The sequence below is a fragment of the Microcebus murinus genome, chromosome X (assembly GCF_040939455.1).
Source record: "Microcebus murinus isolate Inina chromosome X, M.murinus_Inina_mat1.0, whole genome shotgun sequence".
Taxonomy (NCBI): Eukaryota; Metazoa; Chordata; class Mammalia; order Primates; family Cheirogaleidae; genus Microcebus; species Microcebus murinus.
Window position 1 is genome coordinate 96,649,119 of NC_134136.1, and position 23,461 is coordinate 96,672,579.

The 23,461-nt window shown below is 35.2% G+C and overlaps 1 protein-coding gene across 6 annotated transcripts in view; it reads left to right on the plus strand.

Annotated features, from left to right (window-relative positions):
• CNKSR2 (connector enhancer of kinase suppressor of Ras 2) overlaps positions 1 to 23,461 on the plus strand; it is a 268,980-nt gene that overhangs the window by 216,168 nt on the left and 29,351 nt on the right. For all 6 annotated transcript variants that reach the window (XR_012916031.1, XM_012784628.3, XM_020285003.2 and 3 more), the window contains 2 exons: positions 6,202 to 6,302; positions 8,222 to 8,771. Coding sequence is in view for 5 of the 6 variants with exons in the window: in XM_012784628.3 (XP_012640082.1) it covers positions 6,202 to 6,302; positions 8,222 to 8,771 (651 nt within the window). In the remaining variant the exon portion in view is untranslated. The remainder of the gene's footprint in view (positions 1 to 6,201; positions 6,303 to 8,221; positions 8,772 to 23,461) is intronic.

Consider the following 23,461-nt stretch of genomic DNA (forward strand, 5'->3'; position numbering starts at 1 on the left):
AAATAGAACTTTTAAAAATGAAAAATTCATTTAAGCAAATACAAAACACAGTGGAAAGTTTTACGAATAGATGAAACTAGGCAGAAGAAAGAATCTCAGAGCTTGAAGACAACTCTTTTAAATTAACTCAGTCAAAAATAAAGGACAGAGAATTAAGAGGAATGAACAAAGCCTACAAGAAATATGGGATTGTGTAAAATGGCCAAATATAAGTATCATAGGCATCCCTGAGGGTGAAGAAGAAAATGTACAAGGGCTGAAAACCTATTTGAGGGACTAATTGAGGAAAACTTCCTTGGTCTTGGTACAGATTTAGACATCCATATACAAGAAACTCAACAAACACCTGGAAGATTAATTGCAAAGAGGCAATTGCCAAGACACATAGTCATCACACTATCCAATGTCAACCCAAAAGAGGAACTCCTGCTAGCTGTGAGGTAAAAACATCAAGTAACTTACTAGGAAAACCAATCAGGCTAACTGCAGACTTCTAAATGGAGACCTTACAAGTCAGAAGGGATTGGCCCTTTTTAAATAGAATAACTGCCAGCCTAGAATTTTGTATTCTGCAAAACTGAGTTGCATATATGAAGGAGAAATAAAGACTTTTCCACACAAGTAAACACTGAGGAAATTTCTCAAGACCAGACCTGCCCTGCAGGAAATACTCAGAACTGCATTATCCATGGATCAGCACAGTGAACACCCACCAGTGTAAAAGCACCCAAAAGCTACAGCTCAGAGCTCATATAAAACAGTAACACAAGAGGTAAAACAAAGCAATAAGGTACTACCCAACAGGATGAATAGAAGAGCATCCCACTTATCAGTTCATCAATCAACATGAACAGTCTAAAGGCCCCACTCAAGAGACACAGGCTGGCTGAAAGGATGAAAAATATACTCCAAGTATCTGCTGTCTCCAGGAAACTCATGTAACCCACAAGGACTCATACAGATTCAAGGTGAGGAGATGGAAAAGAATATTCCATGCGAATGGAAACCAAAAGAAGGCATGTGTAACCATTCTCATATCAGATTAAACTGTCTCAAAATCAACAGTAGTAAAGAAACACAAAGATGGTCATTATATAATGGTGAAGGGAGGAATTCAGGAAGAAGATACAACAATCTTAAATATTGATGCACCTAACACAGTATCACCCAGATTCATAAAGCAAACTCTACTAGACCTAAGCAAAGATATAAACAGCAGCATTATAATTTCCAGGGACTTCAACACCCCGCTGACAGAACTGGACAGATCATCCAAGCAGAAAACAAGTAAAGAAACACTGGGCGTAAGTGAGACTCTAAAACAAATGTGCCTAACAGACATTTACAGAACATTTTACCCAAAAACTACTGGATATACATTCTTCTCATCAGTAAATGGAATATTCTCTAAGATCGATCATATCTTAGACCACAAAACATGTCTCAATGAATTCAAAAAAATAGAAATCATACCATGTATCTTCATAGACCACAGTGGAACAAAACTAGAAATCAACTCCAACAGAAACACTCAATTCTATACAAGTCATGGATATCAAAGAAGCTACTGCTGAACAATTATTCAGTCAATAATGAAATTAAGATGGAAATCAAAAGATTCCTCGAACTAAATGACAAATGGGACATAAGCTACCAAAATGTATAGGATTTAGCAAAAGTAGTACTGAGGGGAAAATTCATAGCTTTAAATGCCTACATGGAAAAGACAGAAAGATCACAAATTAACAATATAATGACACATCTCAAGGAACTAGAAAAGGAAGAGCAAACCAAAGAGAAAGCCAGCAGAAGAAAAAAAATAACTAAGGTCAGAGCAGAACTAAACAAAATGAAAACCAAAAATAAAGTACAAAGGATCAATGAAACAAAAATTGATTCTTTGAAAAGATAAACAAAATTGATGGACCTCTTGCTAGATTAACTAGGAATAGAAGAGAAAGGACCCAAATAAGTTCAATCAGAAATGAAAAGGGATATATTACAACTCATACCACAAAAATACAAAATATCATTTGTGAATACTATGAAAATCTTGATGCACATAACGTCAAAAATATAGAGGAAATGAAGAAATTCCTGGAAACACACAACCTCCCAAGACTCAATGAGGAAGAAATAGAACTCCTGAATAAACCAGTAACAAGCAATGAGATTGAAGCATTAACAAAAATCTTCCAACAAAAAAAAACCCTATCCCAGATGGATTCAAAGCCAAATTTTACCAGACCTACAAAGAATACCTGGTACCCATACTGCAGAAATTATTCCATAACATCAAGAAATTATTCCATAACATCCTCCCCAACTCATTCTATGAAGCCAGTATCCCTTATGATTATGCATGTAAAAGTTTTCAATAAAAAACTAGCAAACTGAATTCAACACCACATCAAAAAAACAACCATCATGACCAATTGGGCTTCATCCCAGGAATGCAAGTGTGGTTCAGCATGCGGAAATCAATCAATGTGATTCAATACATAAACAGAAGCAAAAACAAAGACCATATGATCATCTCAGTAGATGCAGAAAAAGCATTTAACAATATTTAGCACCCTTTCATGATAAAAACCCTCAACAAACTAGGCATAGAAGGAACATATGTTAAGATTATAAAAGCCATATATGACAAGCCCACAGCCAACATCATACTGAATGTTGAAAAGTTGAAAGCATTCACACTAAGAACTGCAACAAGACAAGGGTGTCCACTGTCACCACTTCTATTCAACATAGTGCTGGAAGTCCTAGCCAAAGCACTCAGGCAAGAGAAAGAAATAAAGGTTATCCAAATCGGGAAAGAAAAGGTCAAAATATTGCCTAGGCAAAGAATTTGTGAAGAAGACCCCAATGACAATCATAGCAACAACAAAAGTAAATAAATGGGACTTTATTGAATTAAAAAGCTGCTGCATGGCTAAGGAAATAATCAACAGAGAAAATAGATAACCTCCAGTATGACACAAAATATTCACAAGCTGTACATCTGATAAAGGGCTAATAACCAGAATCTACAAAGAAGAACTCAAGCAAATCAGCAAGGGAAAAACAAGCCCATTAAAAAGTTGGCAAAAGACATGAACAGAAGCTCTTCAAAAGAAGATAGACTAATGGCCAAGAAACATGAAAAAATGTTCAACATCCTTAATTATCAGGGAAATGCAAACCACAATAAGATATCACCTTAACCCACTTAGAATGGTTTTTATTAAAAAGTCCAAAAACAATAGGTGCTGGCATGAATGCAGAGATAAAAGAATGCTTATATACTTTTAGAGAGACTGCAAATTAGTACAACCTCTATGGAAAACAGTATAGAGATTCCTCAAAGAACTAAAAGTACTAAAAGAACCATTCGATCCAGCAATCCCACTACTGGGTATTTACCCAAAGGAAAAGAAGTCATTTTACCAAAAAGATACCTCCACTGAAATGCTTATTGCAGCACAATTCACAATTGCAAAGATGTAGAATTAATCCAAGTACCATCAGTTCATGAGTATATTAACAAAATGTAGTATATTGATACTATGGAGTACTACTCAGCCATAAAGAAGGATGAATTAAGTCCTTTTGCAACATTTTGGATGGAACTGGAGACCATTATCCTAAGTGAAGTATCTAAAGAATAGAAAAACAAACATCACTTGTACTCACTATTAAAATGGAACTAACTGATGAACACACATGCTCGGGGGGAAGTAAAACTCAGTAGAAATAAAGCCAGGGGAAAGAGGATGAGGATATGGGCAAAAACCTACCTATTGGGACAATGAACACTATTTGGGTGATGGGTATCATCCAGACTCAAGCATAACAAAATCTATACATGTAACTAGAAACATTTTTACCCCCTGTAATATTTTGAAATTTAAAAATAAAATGAGCTAAGCCAGGTGTGGTGGCTCACATCTGTAATCCTAGTACTCTGAGAGGCCAACGGGGGAGGATCACCTGAGCTCAGCAGTTCAAGACAAGGCTGAGCAAGAGCAAGACCCTTTCTCTACTAAAAATAGAAAAATTAGCCAGACTCAGTGGTACGTGCCTGTAGTCCCAGAAAAAAACAGGGGAGGATGGGGGGTATCAATGCAAACATCAAGGAGAAACTAAGCACAGATGCCACAGTTCCTGGAAATAGTGGGAAGGATAAGGGCAGAGTGATCTTTGCTTGGGCGGGTAGGTTGTCATTCCCTTCACCTCCAGCAGTGTCTTCCCAGTAGTATTTCAAGCTCTTACGAAACTACCAAGCCAAGGCCCCAGGACTCCAGATTGCACTTTTCATTGCTGGGACTTGTTACAAAAAAAAAAAAAAAACAATATCTGAGAAGATGAACACCAGGCATTTATTGTCTATGTGACCTAGGTCAGACTGTCCTGGCAGCTACCACAAATGCATCCAAGAAGATAAGGGGTCCTAATATTGATTGAGTGCTTCGAGGTACAAGGCATTTGAATATGTTACCTTGTTTGGTGTATTTAGTGCCCACACACATACAACTCTGAAAGGCAGTTATTATTAGCCCCCTGTTACAGATGACAAAACAAACTCAGAGAAGTTAAGTAGCCATCACAAGAGCACAGAGATGGTAAGTGCACTTGTCTAGCTGAGAATTGAACCTACACCTGCCTGAGTATATAGTTCGTGCTTTTTCCACCAGTGTTTGCTAGGTTCAGGGTTTGCTATGTCCATTCTTATTTGAGGAAAGACTTGGTATACTGTCACTGGCATGATTCAATGGAAAAAACAGATATCGAATTTAGATTAACTAGTCCTTGGTTATCTTTTACTGAAAGGGAATAATTAATGTAGGAATAGAATTTTCAGAGTCCTTGTGTTTTGAGGCCTGAACATAATGGACAATTTATTCCCAGTCTCCATTGCTGAAGAGTTTGTGTTCACAATAGCCAGAGATACGTAGCAAAGGAAGTAAGGGGATAAAATGATCATCAGTATACTTCACAACAAACTCTCCTGCTATGTTATACAAAAGAGTACCAGCAACTTAGTCCTCGGAGCTTTAGGGTAAGGCAATTTCTTAGTTCAAAGCCCAGCTCTATTTCTTTCTATTCAGCATATAGTCATTTCTCAAGAAATGCTAACTGTACTTATTAATATTAATCAGTACTGCAGGGAAAATATATAAAAAATATTACAAAGTAGGAATTCTTGTGTGGAGAGGGGTTCCTGTAAATACACGTGCTGTGACTTTTCACCTACATCTGAATATTAGTCAAGCCTTGTGATGGTTCTTTCTTATTTAAACTTTTATAATAATAGGGAACCTTTTGTTTTAATATCTTTTCTCTTATCTGAAATTGATATGGATAACACTTCTGGGTTTTTTTCTTATAAAGCACATAAGGAATAAACCCAACAGTTACACGGTAGTTGAGATATTAGTAGAATAGATTCTGATTATTGGCTCTTTTGCTGCATTTGACTCACTCTAGTATGTGTCCCCCAGAATTCTTCTCCCTCCCTTTTATCTGAGGTCTGCCAAGTCACATTGTCTAGCGGCTTACATTTGCTGCTACCCTTTTAAGTAGTTCTGGAAGTTTGGAACTTGCAGCCCACATCAACAGATTTGCCCTTTTGCATTTGGCAAGAATCAAGGTTTGCCATGTATTTCCAAGGAGAGGTGGGAGTATGGTGTTATAGAGATTCATGTCAGCATGACTCTGGAAATAGTGATTGTTAGATAACCAGTGAATTAAAGCCAGAGAAGAGAATATTTTTGAAGCTGTTTATATCTGTAGAGATCTACAGCAATGTATATATTGCTTTTCTTTGAGTATTCACCTTTAGGATAACATGATATTCCTTTAAGAGGCATCATGTGATATTGTTCATTAACTGAAGCTTCAGAATAATTTGACCTGGAATCTAAAGCACCCTAAACCTGATTTGACTTTATGCAGTGTCTTTTTCTTAATTCTCTAAAATTATAGCTGCATGTAATCATTTGCTTTAAAAAGAGGTCAGAATTAGGTGATTGTATTCTTCCTTTCCCCTCAAAACCCAATTGAAAATAAAAGTTGGTGAGACTGGGCTAGGGAAGTGCTGGGGAGCATGGTATAGAAGTGAACTTTAAATTTGTTCATTAAATGGTAATGTATGTTCCTAAAAATATGGCTAAAAATATTCAATAAAATGTGATGTGTCCATGTGTGAATTTTCAGATTACTGGAGTGAGAGTGACAAGGAAGAAGCAGATACTCCATCAACACCAAAACAAGACAGCCCACCACCCCCTTATGATACATACCCACGGCCTCCTTCTGTAAGTTAACAACAGGAATATGTCACCAAATTCTTTGACCTGAAACATCCCTTTGTGTGTTTACAAAAATCTCTGAGGTCAATCACGTGTCAAACCTCAGGTTTCTTAGAGGAAAAGAGAATTAGGGGTCTAAAATCAGTAAGGAAAATTTTTTAAGTATACATAGAATATTTAATCAGCAGATAGTCACCACAGAGTCTAAGCAGAATAAGTATCTGTCCAGTTTTATTAAAAATATATATATACTGTTAGTGTCAAAGTAGCCTTCGTGGAGATATCAACCACAAAAAAAGTATTTTTAGAAAAATATATGTAAATTGACACTAACCACACTACTAGACTTTACCATTCCATACTAATAAAATTCCATACTAATAAAATTCATTCCTGTGTCCTTTAGAAGCAACTCATAAAAATTAATATTACATCTTTATTGAGAATGCTTTGGCATGTATCTTTTTAGACAGCCATGGGGTCTGGTTGAATGTATATGTTTATATGGTGCTCCAGACTTCCTAAACCTCTGTAAATTACTCTGTGTGTAGACTGTACTGTAATCTTTTAATAGGGTAAACAGCTGTTCTGGTTTGCTTGAGACTATCCCACTTTATGCTCATTTCCCATCAGAGTTACCAAGACTGTCTCAGTAGTGTTCCAGTTTACACAATATGTTCCATAGTCATAGTACCATAAGAATCAATTTTGCCTGTCTTGAAACAAAGTCTTCCACAAAGAAATGGAAGCTGGATTTAGGTGACAACAACAGCCAACCTATTTCAACCTCTGTATTACTCTGGGGGGAGGAGGCAATTCATATTTTCAGTCTTTTTCTAAAACATCAGGATCTGAATAATTCTTTAAAAATATTTATAAAACAGGAAGAAAGGGAAACTGCAGCTTTACTGAATAACTCTTTAAACATAGCAACTTGTGAATTTCGAGGAGAAAAAGTATTCACATTATTATTAACATGAAGGAAGGTAAAACCCACAGAAGATGCCAAGTAACTTCTCCTTTACCAGAAGGAGGGGCATGTACCTTCATTTCATTGTCCTGGCCACCACCTCAGCGTCATTTGTAATGATCCCATTTAGCAAATCAGTTTCCTCCTGACTGGACTGGTATATTATCCCCCAAAGCTAAAGGCTTGAGGCACTTGGGGTACCTGCAAGTATTTTACAGTGTTCACTTGATGCCAGTCCTTTTTCTGAGGTGTACTTTGTGCTATAACATGTATTTCCAAACTTTAAATTCTGGGGATAAAATTATTCCACTTTCTTTTGTGTTTATGTACCCTGCAATATCTATGCTCAAAGCTAATGCTGATCCCCAGCAGGGTATAATCACATCCTGCCTACATTTTTAACCTTCTAGAAAGTGCCATAGAATTAAGAAGACCATAAGACAGTTTTACTGTGGCACCCATAGGAGCAGACATTCCCCTGTGAAGAAGAGGAAGGGTTCTGTCTGTTCATAGGCAACTTGTTCTCGGATCCAAAAGACTCTCTCTTTGTCCTCACCCCTAAGCTACATAAAATCCAGAAATTTGAATCTGGGGACAAAAACTTATTCAGGATTTCAAAATGTGTAGAGATTGTTAAACTTTGACATTTTTTTAGTTGCTCGGTATTTCTTATGTAAGCACATTTTCTCATATTTTCATTGTAAAATTTTACATTAATATGTCAGATTTTTCATGAGGGCCTAATATAGCAGCATTTCAGTACATCCATGTCTCTGTCTCTTAAAATGTAAGCTGGAGCCTAACTTTGAGACATCTGCAAACTGGCCTAGTCATTAACTTGGCTATGTATGAGTTCATCTACTTAAATATTACTTGATGAAAACCAAATGTGTTACTTGACAGTAGAAATGGTCTGTTATTTTGGTAGAAACTAATAAGAGGCCCCTTTCCACAGATGAGTTGTGCCAGTCCTTATGTGGAAGCAAAACACAGCCGGCTTTCCTCCACGGAGACCTCTCAGTCTCAGTCTTCCCATGAGGAGTTTCGCCAGGAAGTAACTGGGAGCAGTGCCGTGTCTCCCATTCGCAAGACAGCCAGCCAGCGCCGCTCCTGGCAGGATTTAATTGAGACACCACTGACCAGTTCGGGCTTACACTATCTTCAGACTCTGCCCCTGGAGGATTCCGTCTTCTCTGACTCCGCGGCCATCTCCCCGGAGCACAGGAGGCAGTCCACCCTTCCAACTCAGAAGTGCCACCTGCAGGATCACTATGGGCCATACCCCTTAGCTGAGAGTGAGAGGATGCAAGTGCTAAATGGAAATGGGGGCAAGCCTCGAAGCTTTACTCTGCCTCGAGATAGCGGGTTCAACCACTGCTGTCTGAATGCGCCAGTTAGTGCCTGTGACCCACAGGATGACGTGCAACCACCAGAGGTGGAGGAAGAGGAGGAGGAGGAGGAGGAGGAGGAAGGGGAGGCAGCAGGGGAAAACATAGGAGAAAAAAGTAAGTATGTTTCTGGAGATTTTTAGCCTATGTACACAAAGTCCGTACCTTTTCAGACTTCTTATTTGAAGAAAATATAATTTTGTTTCCCTTTTTTTCTTTAAATAGTGACCTTGCTGTATGGTATCTTAAGTCTCCCTTGGTGTCCTACTTTCAGAATTTCAGTAACTGGGGGAAAAAATGATGAGTAATGAAGTTTATATCCTAGGATACCCACATCTGGAGCAAATAAATTTTTCTCCAACTATCCATTTGCTTTTTAAGGTTAATGGTATTCATTTTTTTCTTTCTTATCTACTTTCATCTCATTGGCCCATAGTGGTTGCCCCCTGAGTTGGGTTAAGAAACTATAAATGCAGAGCCTTGATTGAATAAGTGAATACACACACACACAGACACATACACACACACACAGACATATATACCCACCCACACCTACACATATACAAATATATCTTCTTCCCTTTTCACTGTCAAAAGATTTAAAGGAAAAATTCAAAAGACAGTTTTTCCAAGGAGAGATTTCACATAGCATTTCTATCAACTCCAAATAGCTGAACTTGTTTCTAGAAACCAAGTTGCCAAAAGTATCCACCTATTTTCTTGGTATATATGTTGATCACAAAGCTCAATTTATGTGAGTCAACTCTTAAGAGCGATGCCAATTAAGTAACCCTCTGTCTTATAAGCAGTAAGAATATGCTTTCTACTTATCAAATTCTTTATTCAACATGTCATACCAAACATCTGTTTATAACTGATATGATATCAGTCCAGAAACCCAGGCTAGTTTAAGGGAAAGGCTATAACTCAGCTATTTTCGTTAGAAAATCTAAATTTGGCTATAAGTCCTGAATGTAAAGTGCAAAAAAAAAAAAACCAGTATAGAAGATAAAACTGTTTGCATCTCTTAATTCAAAATGTAGTCTAGTCTGGGCCACTTAGTGCACACAACTTGAGCCAATGGTGATGAAACCACAATTACTGGTTTGAAACCCATAGGGCATTAGCCTTCTCTTTTTAAAGGATACAAACAAAATGTAACCTTCAGCCCATTTTGCAAGTATGCAGGTCTTTATATACAAGATGTATTAGTATATTCTTCATCACAACTGGAAAAAGAACACAAAGCTCACAGGCTACCAACAGGTCAGGAGCCCTATGTCAATATAAAGCTTGGCTTATTTTAAATAACACTTTGGAAATTATTGACAAGAGAATACAATGGATTTCCTTTTAGGGTATGGATCTTCATTGCATTATTTAATGAAAATTAAATCTACCAATAAAATATAATAACTGCTTATAATAAAATTCATAAGCTGAATCATCTTCCTGTGAAGTATATTTTAGCCATAATCTACATGAGAAACATTATAAAAGGTATACTGTTGGTGCAAGAAAAGTAATTATCATCCATTATCTGCCAAGCTATCCCAATATTCACATCTACCAAACATTATGGAAGGCTCTCAAAGAAGAAATATTTAGGAGCATGCTAGGCCTCTGTAGGAGTTCAGGAAAGCATAATAATACATGTTTAATATTCTAATGATTACCAAAATTAGTACATTGTTTTCTAAAATTTAACTCAAATGAGTTAGAAACTTTATTTCGACTATCATTCAGGTACTACACAACTGGTATGACTAAGTTGTGAGGCTTGTTTATTATTTTACAAACATACTGGAGAAAACACTTTATCTCACCCATTTTAAAATAAACTGTGTTGAAATTAGGCACAGCCCTGTGAAATAGAGAATTCTGTTCAGAAAACATTCAATCACTCCTACAGGTCGAGTCACTGATGCTGTCTTGTTTCAGATAAGCTAGGCACTTGACGGTTCGTTCTGGTCATTGTGTAAGGGAGGACTAGAAAGGAGCAAGCATGTCCCAGGACATGAAAGGAAAACACAGCATTGTGCTAGACACTTCCTTCAGGTTTCCAGTAGCCCAAAGAGCATCTCTAGTTAGAAGGCTTTCAATTTTTTTTTTCTGGAGTCTCTTTTTTGTTTTTCTGTGAATTGGATTTGTTTTTAGCCATAGATGCACTCCTAAGCCGGAGTTTTTTCCTTCACGTTTCAAATGAGTTAAGTGGGTAGTTATTCAGTACTTTCCATCTTTTTCAGTGGACTGTCTTTGTAAAATAGTTGCGATAAGGCATTACAGCCCTAGTTAGTGTGTCAGTAAATTTGGCATTGTACATTTTGGTTTTACAATTCAAAACTTTGGAGCAGTCCATGCTATTTTAGTCAGATCTGCTTCACCAAAGGTGGCCTTCCACTATTTTTTAGGCCTCATTTCTTTCTGGGTATTTTTCCATAAACTTTACCACTTGATGTCTCGGTGTACTTCAAACTGTTCTCAACAGATTAGTACATTTCATGCTTACCTGGTAGATGCTTCTCATTCAATGGAACATATGTTCACCTTTCTCATGATATCTTTTCTGAAAGCATTGCTATTTCTAATATTTAGGAATGTGCAATTTGATGAACATTTCATTTGGGAAGCGTCAGCTTTAAAAACCAGTGTTTTCAAAAGAATCTTTAAGGTCTAGTTAAGGGATGTCATCTTCATGGCTGCCCTAGTTGGCCATTAGGACTAAGTACTCACGCTGCTTATTCAAATCAAGCTGCTTGGTGTTATATCAGCAGAGCAAAAATTATGCACAGGAACAAAGCTGTGGCTGTTATATCAGCCTCAGATTTACATGCACGTCCTTCAACAGAGAGTATTCACCGTGCTGCTGCACAGGTCAGCAGGCAAACCTGTGCTTGTAAAAATCAAAGTCCAGCAGTGGTATGTTACTAACTATCCTGCTTGAGGCAAACATTCAGTTTGACCTACTAAAGTGAATTCGCACTAATCAAGTAGAGAATTGCAGAGGAAATAAGTTTAGCTCCAAACATTTTTCTCAGTTTACCAAGAAATTAAAAATAGGAAGCATCAGGCAAGTGGGCAAAAGAAGTAATGGAATAAAACATAGCCTGCCTTATGCCTTAAGGGTAAAGAATTATGTCATCAACCAAACCTCTTTCTTATTTATATTTTACCTCTCTTTATATAATATGTTATATATGATATAGTGCTTACGAGCTTACAGAGCAATCTAAGAAGCAAGATGTACCTAAATCTATGCCCTAGATGTTTTTCAGTTTCCTTATGGAAGTGGAATTTGGCCCTGCTTATAAAGTGTAAATTTAGCCTTCCTTAGAACAGACTTCAATCTGTGTTCTCATGGTTGAACTACCTTTTGTCTTATTTTGAAATTCAATTATTTAACTGAGTCATACTGTGATTTTCTCAGGCTGAACTCATTTTAGTCTGAAATGGATGATACTAAAAGTACACAGATGAGACCTGTCTTGTTTTCCTTTGACTGAAAAGTCAGCTTGCATATTAATTATCTTGACCTACTTCACTGACATTTGGGAGAAGACAAGTAATTTCCCATTATCCCAATTAGCAGTTTTAAAACTTGCTAGGTATGGGCCATATAATACCTCAGTTAAATTAAATTATAAATTATGTCAGCCTATACAACTTTCAAAGAGTATAAATCATAAAAGTATGGGACAAAATATATAAAGATATACTTGATTCAGAAATCATCTACCATAACATTAAAATACTGTTTTAGTTAATACATTTTGAGACTAGCTTAGAATACCTCCCTTTCCTTTGCCGTACATACTAGGCAATTCAGATGTTTTCAAAAGTCTCAATCCTGATAATTTCCCCCTAGCAGCTATAAGGGTACTCTTTCCTAACCACACATTCCTGGTGCCTTCATTTACTCAATGAATTTATAATGTTCACTTTTTCATTGTCTTGGAGATTACCTACCAGTATTCTAACTTAATTTATACATGTATTTAACTTGGTCTTAGAAATCTAAAGCAAAACCTAGGTCATTTTGGGGCAGGGAGGAAGTATAAAATCTATTACCTTGTAGCTACTGTATACATTAGGTTATCTGGATAAGATATTAGTGACACTTTCAAAATGAGATCTGCTGAGAAATATATTTTAATATTATATTTTATTTTTAAATATATTTTCTAATAAGTTATAATAAATATATTAAAATAAATTATATTTAAATATATTTATTTTCTAAAATCTAATATCCTTTCTATGCTATTAATAACTTCAGAACTGCACAGAATATGCACCTCAGTATCCTAATATCTTAAATTATCTAGGCAGAAAGAATCTAAATAATGACTACCAATACAGTGCAGAAAATACATTCATCCTCTTCAGTCGTTTTAAGGATGCTAGAGTAATTTCCTGAATATTTTCTAAAGGCCATGATTTTTAAGAACATTCAGGTAGGAGATACGTGGGCAAGGAGACGCTATTCCCAGAATATGAACTAGTGTTGAAGGGAAGAAAAGGAACAAGTTGAAAATAAAGAAAAATGTTGCAACATCTTTCACTGTTTTTATTGTCCAGATAAATTATTCACACACACAAACAACTTAAAAGAGCAAATCATCAATAATTTCCAAAATAGTGCAGGTCTAGAAGGAGTAGATAGAGAAGGATATAAGCAATGTGAATAAAAAGATGTGATAAACTCAGAAAAAGAATAGCAGAGAACCTAAATTATGTCACTTTCATTAAGTTGAGAGCACCATCCTTGGCTGATTATGTAACAAGGATACATAAAATACGAACAGAAAAATCTAGAGGTAAACAAATACTATTTTAATAACATATTGTCTGATTTTGAAGAAATACTGTTAGGGAGACATTAAACACTAAAAATTGGATATAAAGTATAGTCTAGCTATAATTCTGATACTGGTTATAGGTTGGATTTCTAATCACACCTCCCTCATTTTTTGGCTTAAATAATGAGTTATTATCTTTAAAAAAACAGTAAATTCAAGAGGTAAGGCTGTTCTGGGGTGAATTTCATGGCTCACCAATGTCAAGACTCTCAGTTGACTTTTCTGTAATGCCAACATCTCCATGCATCACTTCCCACGAGACAGCATCCAGTAAGCCAGAGACCAGGCCCTATCTTTAGCTTCTTTTGTATGATCAAGGGAAACTTTCCCTGGATCCTTCCAGTAGACTTATCTCCAGATTTCATTGACCAAGGTTGCATCCCACGTCCATGCCTAAATAAATGGCAAGAGAAATATAATTATCAATAGTTTAGACTAACCGTGATTTGTTTTTAAGGTCATGAAAAGAAATGTGCCAAACTGCTTATCATTATTTTCTGCATGAGCAGCTCTATTACTATGTATGTTATGTCTTCAAATATATTTGTTCAGTGTTTTGATATGTGCATGCAAACACATGCCCCAGATCACATCACCTCATTTAAAAATTTTGGCACTATTGAAATGTTAAATATATGAAATAGGGGATAAATACCATATAACTCTGAAAATATAATAAGTTTGACATAACTATTTTTGCCTCATGAAATGAATAAGCATGTATTCCTATAGACAGTAAGTGATCCTAACTTAGAGTACAGTCTCTGGAGACATTCCTCAGTCAAATCCTTGCTTTGTCACTCTGCCACTTATAAGTGGTATGAGTAATCAAGTTATTTAATATTTAACACCTCTAGACCTCAGCATTTTCATTGTTAAATCATATGGTAACAGTACCTAGCTTTTGAGGTTGTGTGAGGATTCAATGAGGTAATGCCAGAAATCACTTATTATCTATATGTGTCACATTGTAAGTCTGTCCAATAAATGTTATATAATTGTATATTGATTTTATGTAGATTTGGATTTTGGCAAAGAGGGCAATTACAATACTTAATGAATTAGGCCTGGCAAACCGCATTAAATAATGTTTACTTAATTGCATAGCCTATCTTTGTTCAGTTCCAGACTGTGAGTTGAACCATATGAAATGCTGCTTTTGTAGGTCAAAACAATGAAATATCAACAATTTTGTATGTTTCAAGCTAACATATTAGCTGTTTTCTAGGATCTCAAACAGAAATATCCCTCATTTTACATTCTTACCACTCAATACTCCTTTCCTTTTTGCCTTTGGACATTTGGGAACTCAAAAGAAATCTTATATTCCAAATAGCAATAACCTTATCTGATATATTTACTTAAATATTTATTTATAGATTTGGCTATTCAAGTCTCAGTTCAAATACTTTTCCCTCAGAGAGTCCTTCCCTGACAAGTCAGTCTGACTCAGCTGTCTCACCACCACCACCATTTATCCTCTGGTATCATTACCCTGTTTTATATTTTTCCCAGCTTTATCACTATGAGTATAATATTATATATTATTCACTGATTTATTTTCCATCTGCACCCACCAGAATCTAAGCTTCTTAAGAGCAGGGATTTTATTTCCTGGCTTGTACACCCATCACCTAAAACAGTATATAGCCCATAGAAGGCCAAGCACTACTGAATGAATAAAAGAGTGAATGAATTAATAACAGCTAATCCCTTTTGTTACTAACTTCTTTTCCATTTGATTATGTAATAGAGTTAAAGTATTGTTTTATCCATCATGTGACATAAAATCAAAACATTGCAGAGTTCTTCATTTTAGGTATTTTGTAAAGAGAAAGCCAGGACAGCATACGTTCAGCATACCCTCTTCATGCTGGCGAACACAAAGCTGGAATGCTAATAACTAGAATTACTGCTTTTTGCATTGTGACTCTTATAGTCTCATTCTCTACGATTGAAACCATTTTCCTCCTGTTTACTCCCATTTCAAAGATGAAGGCCACAAGAATATGACATGTGAAATGACTAGGTCATTGTCATAAATCAGTTAGAAACCAGATCTTCCAGCACCCTTAGGCAGTTGTTCTTCTCAACAAAATCTGCTGCCTGTGGCAAGAAGGATGACTCAAATCACTACCAGTGCTTAGTTCACAGCCCTGGGTCTCCCTTGGAAGTCGTCCATCACCTAGCTTCATCCTAATTAGTTTGTAAAAAGTGTTAAAATAGCAACTTGTACTTTAGCAAATAACCAATAGCCCTACATCAGCCAGGAAAATAATCTAAAAAGTGTTAATAAGTAATGAAGCCAAATTTAAATGACCAAAGAATGAATTCTAGATGCTACAGAGTCACACCAGCAGATGATGTGGCCAGATAAGAAGTAAAAGGATGACAACCCCTCACTAGCATAGGTAATACAAGATATGATTTACATGTTTTTTGACCAAGAAAGATGATCAGATTCAGCCATACTATTACCTATTACTATTTTCACACATCAAAAAAAGCAAAGCGCTTTTCTTCAGCTCAGTAATAGCATATTGTAAGTTTCTCAATAAGTGCTTTCTAGCTTACTGTGCAAGTACCTATCCTAAATTCAGTCCCTTTTTTACCTTGTTCACACTCACCAGAGAAAGCTGAAGATCACAAATGCCTCATTTTTTTTCCCTCAGTATACAAAATTTACCTCCTGTGGTTAGTTACCAACTACTAGAATATGGTAGGTTAAGATATAACAGGATTGTACCATAAAACATACCTTGCAAGTTTTTTAATTTTTCCACATTTTTCTTTTGTTTTTGAATTCAAAAGTGATAACTTACTTATTGCAAAATAAATAAATAATGCAGTGATGAAATTATAAAGCAACCATCTTTCCTTCTTACTCTACAGAGTTAATTACTGTCAACCGTAAGGTTTTAAAAAATCAATTCTGGTACGAATTTATTTTTCTCATGTATCTTTTACTATAACTCAATATGAGTAGGGAGGTGAAGCATGGTTTAGTTTATTATCAGGTAGAGTTTTTTCTCTGAAACTTTTTTGATGTGGCCTTAATTTATAACATAAGCAACAATCTTTTGAGATAACTTAATCACTGCACAACCAAACCCAGAATTTATTACTCCAGAAAATATAGAAGTTGGCCTTTTCAAAAATGATGGAAGGAAAAATGTGAGAAGAAAGAAATGGCAGTGGCTGTACGTGCATGCTCACACACACCCACACACACAAGACCTAGCCTGATATGTCAGAAGCTCTCTTGCCTGCTTTGTCTAATGCCTCGGTCCTGTATGAATTTTGCCCAGCCTTCTTTATGGAGATCTTCCAGTACTGTCAGCTTATCCCAAAGCTCTATAATGAAAACAGCTAAGCCAGAGCTAGTTAGAAAAAATTTTCTTAAAAATCTAGCCTTCGGGCCGGGCGCTGTGGCTCACGCCTGTAATCCTAGCTCTTGGGAGGCCGAGGCGGGCAGATTGCTCAAGGTCAGGAGTTCAAAACCAGCCTGAGCAAGAGTGAGACCCCGTCTCTACTATAAATAGAAAGAAATTAATTGGCCAACTGAAATATATATAAAAAAAAAATTAGCCGGGCATGGTGGCACATGCCTGTAGTCCCAGCTACTCGGGAGGCTGAGGCAGGAGGATCGCTTGAGCCCAGGAGTTTGAGGTTGCTGTGAGCTAGGCTGACGCCACGGCACTCACTCTAGCCTGGACAACAAACCGAAACTCTGTCTCAAAAAAAAAAAAAAAAAAAATCTAGCCTTCGAAAGCAAGAAAGAAGAACTTGGACAGGGGCTTCAGAGCCACTGAATCTGGTGATCAGTTTGGCTTCAAGTTATAAAACACTAACCCTTCTACTAAACTACTTCCCTTAGTTTTTCCAATGTTCTCATTAGTTCCATTCTTCTGTCCACTCAGACTTTCTTCTGCTTAGCCACAGGCATATCTTAGCCTAATATTTGGTCTTAATAGCTCAATTTATTATACTCTGAAATTTTTTCCTTTAATGAGAAAATAGTACCACTAATATTTAATAAGGAAAAGTACCTATGATTATATTTTTAAATGGAAAAGTGGCATTTGATCTTAAAAAATATTTTAATATTTAAACTTCATACTTGAGAACTTCTAGAAGGTTCTTGTCTCTGGGATGTAATGTGACAATTTCATGTATATTTTTTTCTATTACAAACACAAAGTATGCCAATAAAATCAACTTTCTGGATTATTTCACAGAAATTTTAAAATAATTGAAAATAAGAGCTACAGTTATCAAACTCATTGATTCATTTTAGAGCTATAAATTCTTTAACATTCTTAATCATGGATTCCCTAACATTTTAATATCTAGATTTAGCTACTGGAATATAAACTAAATCTCCATATTGTATTTTTGGTTTGCTGTATCAATGTATTATCTAATTAGTTCTAGGCATGTATTCATTGATTCAGTAGGCATTTATTATTTATTTTCTGCATGCCAGGTACCATGTTAAGAGTATGTCTAGCTCTTCCATAAGTCTACTTACAACAGAAATGTGTAAATTATCTTTAAAAAATGAGACAGATCTTTCTTTCTGATAACATGAAACAAAACAAATAACTAAAAATATGCAGCATCTTTGTTACTTTGTGCCAATAATTTTCCCCTAGTAGCCAATTAGTAATTTTATAAAAATTATTCTTTAAGAGATGGCACAAGATATTTTATTTTTCATTTAAAGTTACGTATCACTTGTGCAAAATTTGTGAGACTGTTTAGAATGAGATGAGATCACCTTAAGAGCTATTTCTGATTTGGCTTGTTCCTTTAAACATCATGGTGGGGAATATGTATTCTGGTTACTCAGCTGTACTGATTAATACAAATCAGATGTCTAAAAATCAATGAAATGAACATCATACTATACTGACTATAAATTAATATTTCTTTGATAATTGATAAGGTGCTTCCTAATTTTGTAGTACAAACATTATGGAATTTGATTATCAGAAAAACCTATTAATATAGAGAATATTGGCAGAGTGCTAAATAAAGAAAATTATACTGTATTCTGAATGTCTATCTTGGAAATTTGAACCTTAACATTTTAAACAGAGTTTTTCATTTTTTTCCACATTTAAAATACATAATCTTCCATGATTTTGAATCTGTTATCTTTACTGTGCTATTTTTCTTTTGATAAACCATCTGTAGAATGTATTGACTTAATGCCTAAGATCTATTCCTTTAAGACCTCCAAATTTTCTCATCCCTGACTTTATTGGTTCTTTTTGCTATACTTTTTTCTTAAGTTTTTATTGTTTTGTTTGTTGAGACCACTCTATGGCCTAATTTAGAGTCTATTCTGTAACTTATGAAATGGACATTTTTAAAGCATACATCGTGAGATTCTTGGTGAGAGAAAATAGCCCATAACTTCAATATCACTGAGTCTAAACTTTACACCTTTTTTTCTAGCATCTCTGCTGTTTTCTCCTTGTTCTTTAACAATGCCAACACACAGGCGTTCACATGCCTTTTCTAAAAAGAACAGGGAGGAGGGACAGCTTGGAATTAGTGTGGCTTTAATGCACTCCTTCAGCAGCTTCTAACAATAATCCCCACCCCTCACTTTGTACTCTATTGTCTTTTTTATATCCTGTGTAGAAGCTGGGCAGCCTTCTCTTAATTTAGCATCTTATGTTTTAAGATTCATGATGGGCTTTTATTAATTAGGATTGTGCCTTAGCACTGGAGGTAGGAAAGTTTTCCATTCCAAAAATAATTCTGCACAAATGATGAATATCTTTGCTGAAGAATTAAATTAAAAAGTTAGCCTTAACTTTGAATGCTTCTTTAAATTTGTGAACATCTTTTTTTTTTTAATGTGTTACTGTCAGTGGTGTCTCTCTGTTAAATACTACAGAACCCATTGAAAAAATGCTTTATATTAAGGTAAAGGTTTCATTTAACAGACAAGTTGTTTTTATTGGGATGGGCATATGTGTCATGCTGTATATAAATATGCAGTAGTAGCCCTTTCACCTCACCATATAACTTAAGAGTTTTAAGACACTTAACTTCGCCCTCCCACCCAAAACAGAAACACCCTTTATATGTTTGAAAAATTGTTATTGAGAGTCTGCTTGAATATTTTAGGGACTCAAGAACTTTTGCCTTTGAAAAGCAGGGCATTTCATGTTGGACAACCCTAGTTAAAAAGTTCTTACTTGTATTGATACAACAGACTTCTGATAAATATTCTACTCATTGTGGATCCTAAAATTACAAACTAGAAAAGTACAGAGCAAGTATTTGAAAGGCTGTCATGTGGAAAGAGGGATAAGATAGTCTTTGAAGTTCCAGAAGACACAATAGTTAAAGGGAGGCTGATTTCAGATAGATATGAGGAAAAAATTTCAGTTATTACATGCCCATAAATGGAGTAACTGAACTGGTCTTGTGAATTTAATGGGCTCCCCCATCACCCAGTATGTTTAAGAGGCAGAGTTACCAGCTACTAGTCCTGGATTCCTGAGTTAGCTATAATGTCAAACCTGATGGCTTCTTCCAACTCTAAGGTTTTATGTTTCTCTCCAGCATAATAGCCTTGACATTTGCTCTGACCATAGTGCCCTACCCATTATATATGTCTAAAACTCTACAATGGAATTGTGTTATCAAACATAATTTATGTTGTCTATTCTTGAACTGAATGCATATAGTCACCTTTATGCCTATGACATTAGTTCTAGATAACTTAACCAACCTGGTTACCCTCATCTGGACACCTTGTTTCTTTCTAGTGTCCCCATGCTAAGTGTATTGGAACTATTATGGTGATCTAGACACTATACTTTTGTTAACATGATTACATTAGTTTTAACCTGCTCACTGTTGGCTCATATAATGCTTTCATATTACCAACCCATATACATCATCCCACACTTATTTTTAACCTAAATGCAACTATTTATATTTATTTCTGTTAAATTTTTAACTTCTCAGGTTTCACCCAGAAGTATTCAACTCTGTTACAAAATTTGGAATCTCAGTTTTATCATCTATGATATTAATCATCCCTCTTATCATTGAATAATCTTCCAACATTCTAAGCATCCCTTCTATGTTTTTAACTGATTGCATCGATTAAGGAAAATACATTTTAAAAGAAAACATTTTAAAGAAGAAAAGATCAAGGACAGAGCCTTCCAGCATCAAGTTTGAAACCTTATGTGTTAATTTCATTCAGTCATTCAAAGTCCTTATCTAGATCCACCTAATAGTAATGTCATTCAGTCCACATTAGAGTATTTTTATTTATAAGGGTACCATGAAAAATTCCATCCTATGAAAGACACACTGTCTATGGCTTTCGTCTTATCTTCCAGCCTAGAGATACTATCCAAAAAAAAAAAAAAAGACAGTTTACAAGGCTTCATTTTTATTGAATCCATGTTAGTCCTTCAATTGAAATTAAAAAACAAACTTCTCCCAATCGTAGTCTATTCTAAAACTTTATATTTATATCAGGTTTATCAATATGTTCTTTGTAGAACCTATGCTAATTTTTCTGTTTGTTTGGATAGGAGAATTATTCTTTTAAACTTTAAGTCTCACAGAATTCTGACAGTAGCCCTAAGATAATTTCCAAAAAGTTCATTCGTTTGCTAAGATTATAACTACTGGTTCAAAGAGACCACAAACTAGTTCTCAGTAGTCCCTTGTCTCCAGAAGCATTTGTGTTTTTTTTGTGTTTTTTTTTTCTTTTTTTTTTTTTTTTTTAAGCATTTGTTTTTAAACGTCCTAGTTTGAAGACTTTTCTCCTTGTAGGAAAAGCCTAAAATGTAACTAAAGCCATATGGTTCTTTCTTTTGTCATTTATTTTTTCTTAACTTTTCTTTTAAAAAAGCTACTTGTATCTTCAGTTTTTTCACAAGCATCAGCTGAACTTTTACTTTCATGCCACTCTCCTTACAAGCAATTGGTACTATTTTCTACTGGCTCATTTCTAATAGCCTCTCATTCCATATTTTATAGAAATCCTTCTTAAGCTAAAGCTCTTCCCTGTTGTTCAGCATTAGATCTCAAATAGGTTTTATTCATTTCTTTATATTTCTGAGACTTGAAATCATCAGGGTTTTAATGCATTCAGTGATTACTTACATGTATTAATCTCATTTTTAATGCATTAAATTCTGTAGTCAGTATATTGGTGCCTTAAGCAGAAAGTATTGGACCTCAGGTTATATCATTTGATATTTTTTCATCTTCAGAAAATTTCATAGAAATTGATCCAACTTTTATTCTGCAAAAGTAGAGAAAGTGGCACTATAAAAATTATGTGACTTCATTAAGATAATTTGTAATATTTGTAATCTTTTGTTATGGCATCCCTCAACCAATACCAGAATATGCCCATATGGAGTATTGGAACCCTACAGACCTTGGACCTTTATAGAATCTAGTAAGAATAAGAAAATAAGATTACCAAAGATTTCTAGTAGCTTATTTTTTAGACCCAAGTCCTATCCCTGATCAACCATATTCTTTGGTCAGCTGTATTCAGTGGTTCCTAAGAATGATTATATCTATACTGTGCCCCAACTTACATCTCCTATAAATAATAGCTTCAAATTATAGAAACAAGTTACATTCAAACCTCTTCATTATTTTAAGCACTTTCATTTAAAGTAATAATATTTCAATGGTACAAAACTGTACTACCAATTCCTGCTCTGAAGAACTTGTAAAAATTGAGGTGACATTTGGGTATTTCTGTTTATTAGATTATCTTGCTATAATCTATCTAGGGCTAGATACTTGCTGCCAGTCTGTAAGACAAGGATGTTTCTTGAAGATGATCCCTTTTATTACGTTTTTAGAGAATATATAATAACATTTCAGAATGTATGATTTAATGAAAAGTAGTAAACCACATTGTAAATGCTCCTTGAGATTTTCACACATAGCCAGTGAAATGCCTCTCCCAACTAAATAATTAACATAGCTGATGGTAAAAGTAAATACATAAACTTGATTTTTTAGCCCTTCAAAAATTGCCTATAGTTTACTGAGCATGTGTGTACTAAACAAGATGTATAACATGTACTTCATTGTCATGGAACCCAAATTAAATGAATATTAAATAGAACTATTTCAGGGGCTGGGCATGGTAGCTCATACCTGTAATCCTAGCACTTTGGGAGGCTAAGGCAGGAGGATCACTTGAGGCTAGGAGTTTGAGACCAGCCTGGGCAGTAGCAAGATATTTACAAAAAATAAACAAATTAGCCAGGCGTAGTAGCACACACCTGTAGTCCCAGCTACTCAGGAAGCTGAGGCAGGAGGATCATTTGAGCCCAGGAGTTGGAGGTTGCAATGAGCTGTGATGACACCACTGCACTTGTAACAGAGCGAGACTGTCTCAAAAAAAAAAAAACAAAACAAAACAAACAAAAAAAAAAGAATATCAGCTTAAGAAATTGTCCCTAAACTATAAAACAAAGCCAAAAATAATTGTTTTTCAAGCATGTTTACTAAAAAGAAAAAAAAATTTAACTATTCCATAGATTTATGACTTTAAAAAATACTCTGCATTGTTAGAAGAAAAAAGACATAGGTTTCCAAAGATTGGTTTCTGATTAATTATAATATGAAGAATAAAAGGAATGGAATAATTTTTTTATAATTCCAGCTTAAATTTAGCCTGTCCCTCATTATATTGAGCAGTGAGTTTATAAATGACTTTCATGTTTTGAGAGTATGAAACTGCCAAATTACACAAATGATTCACTGCTTAAATATCGGTATTTCCCCTGGTGGCATAAAATCACAATCTTTAATTTTGAAATGTGTGAGAAAGTCCTATGTGTTACTTATATTCAGAACTACCTTTTTAGCATATTAAGATAATTGACATCAAATCAGGAGCTTTAAACCAATTGATAAACTATTTTGACA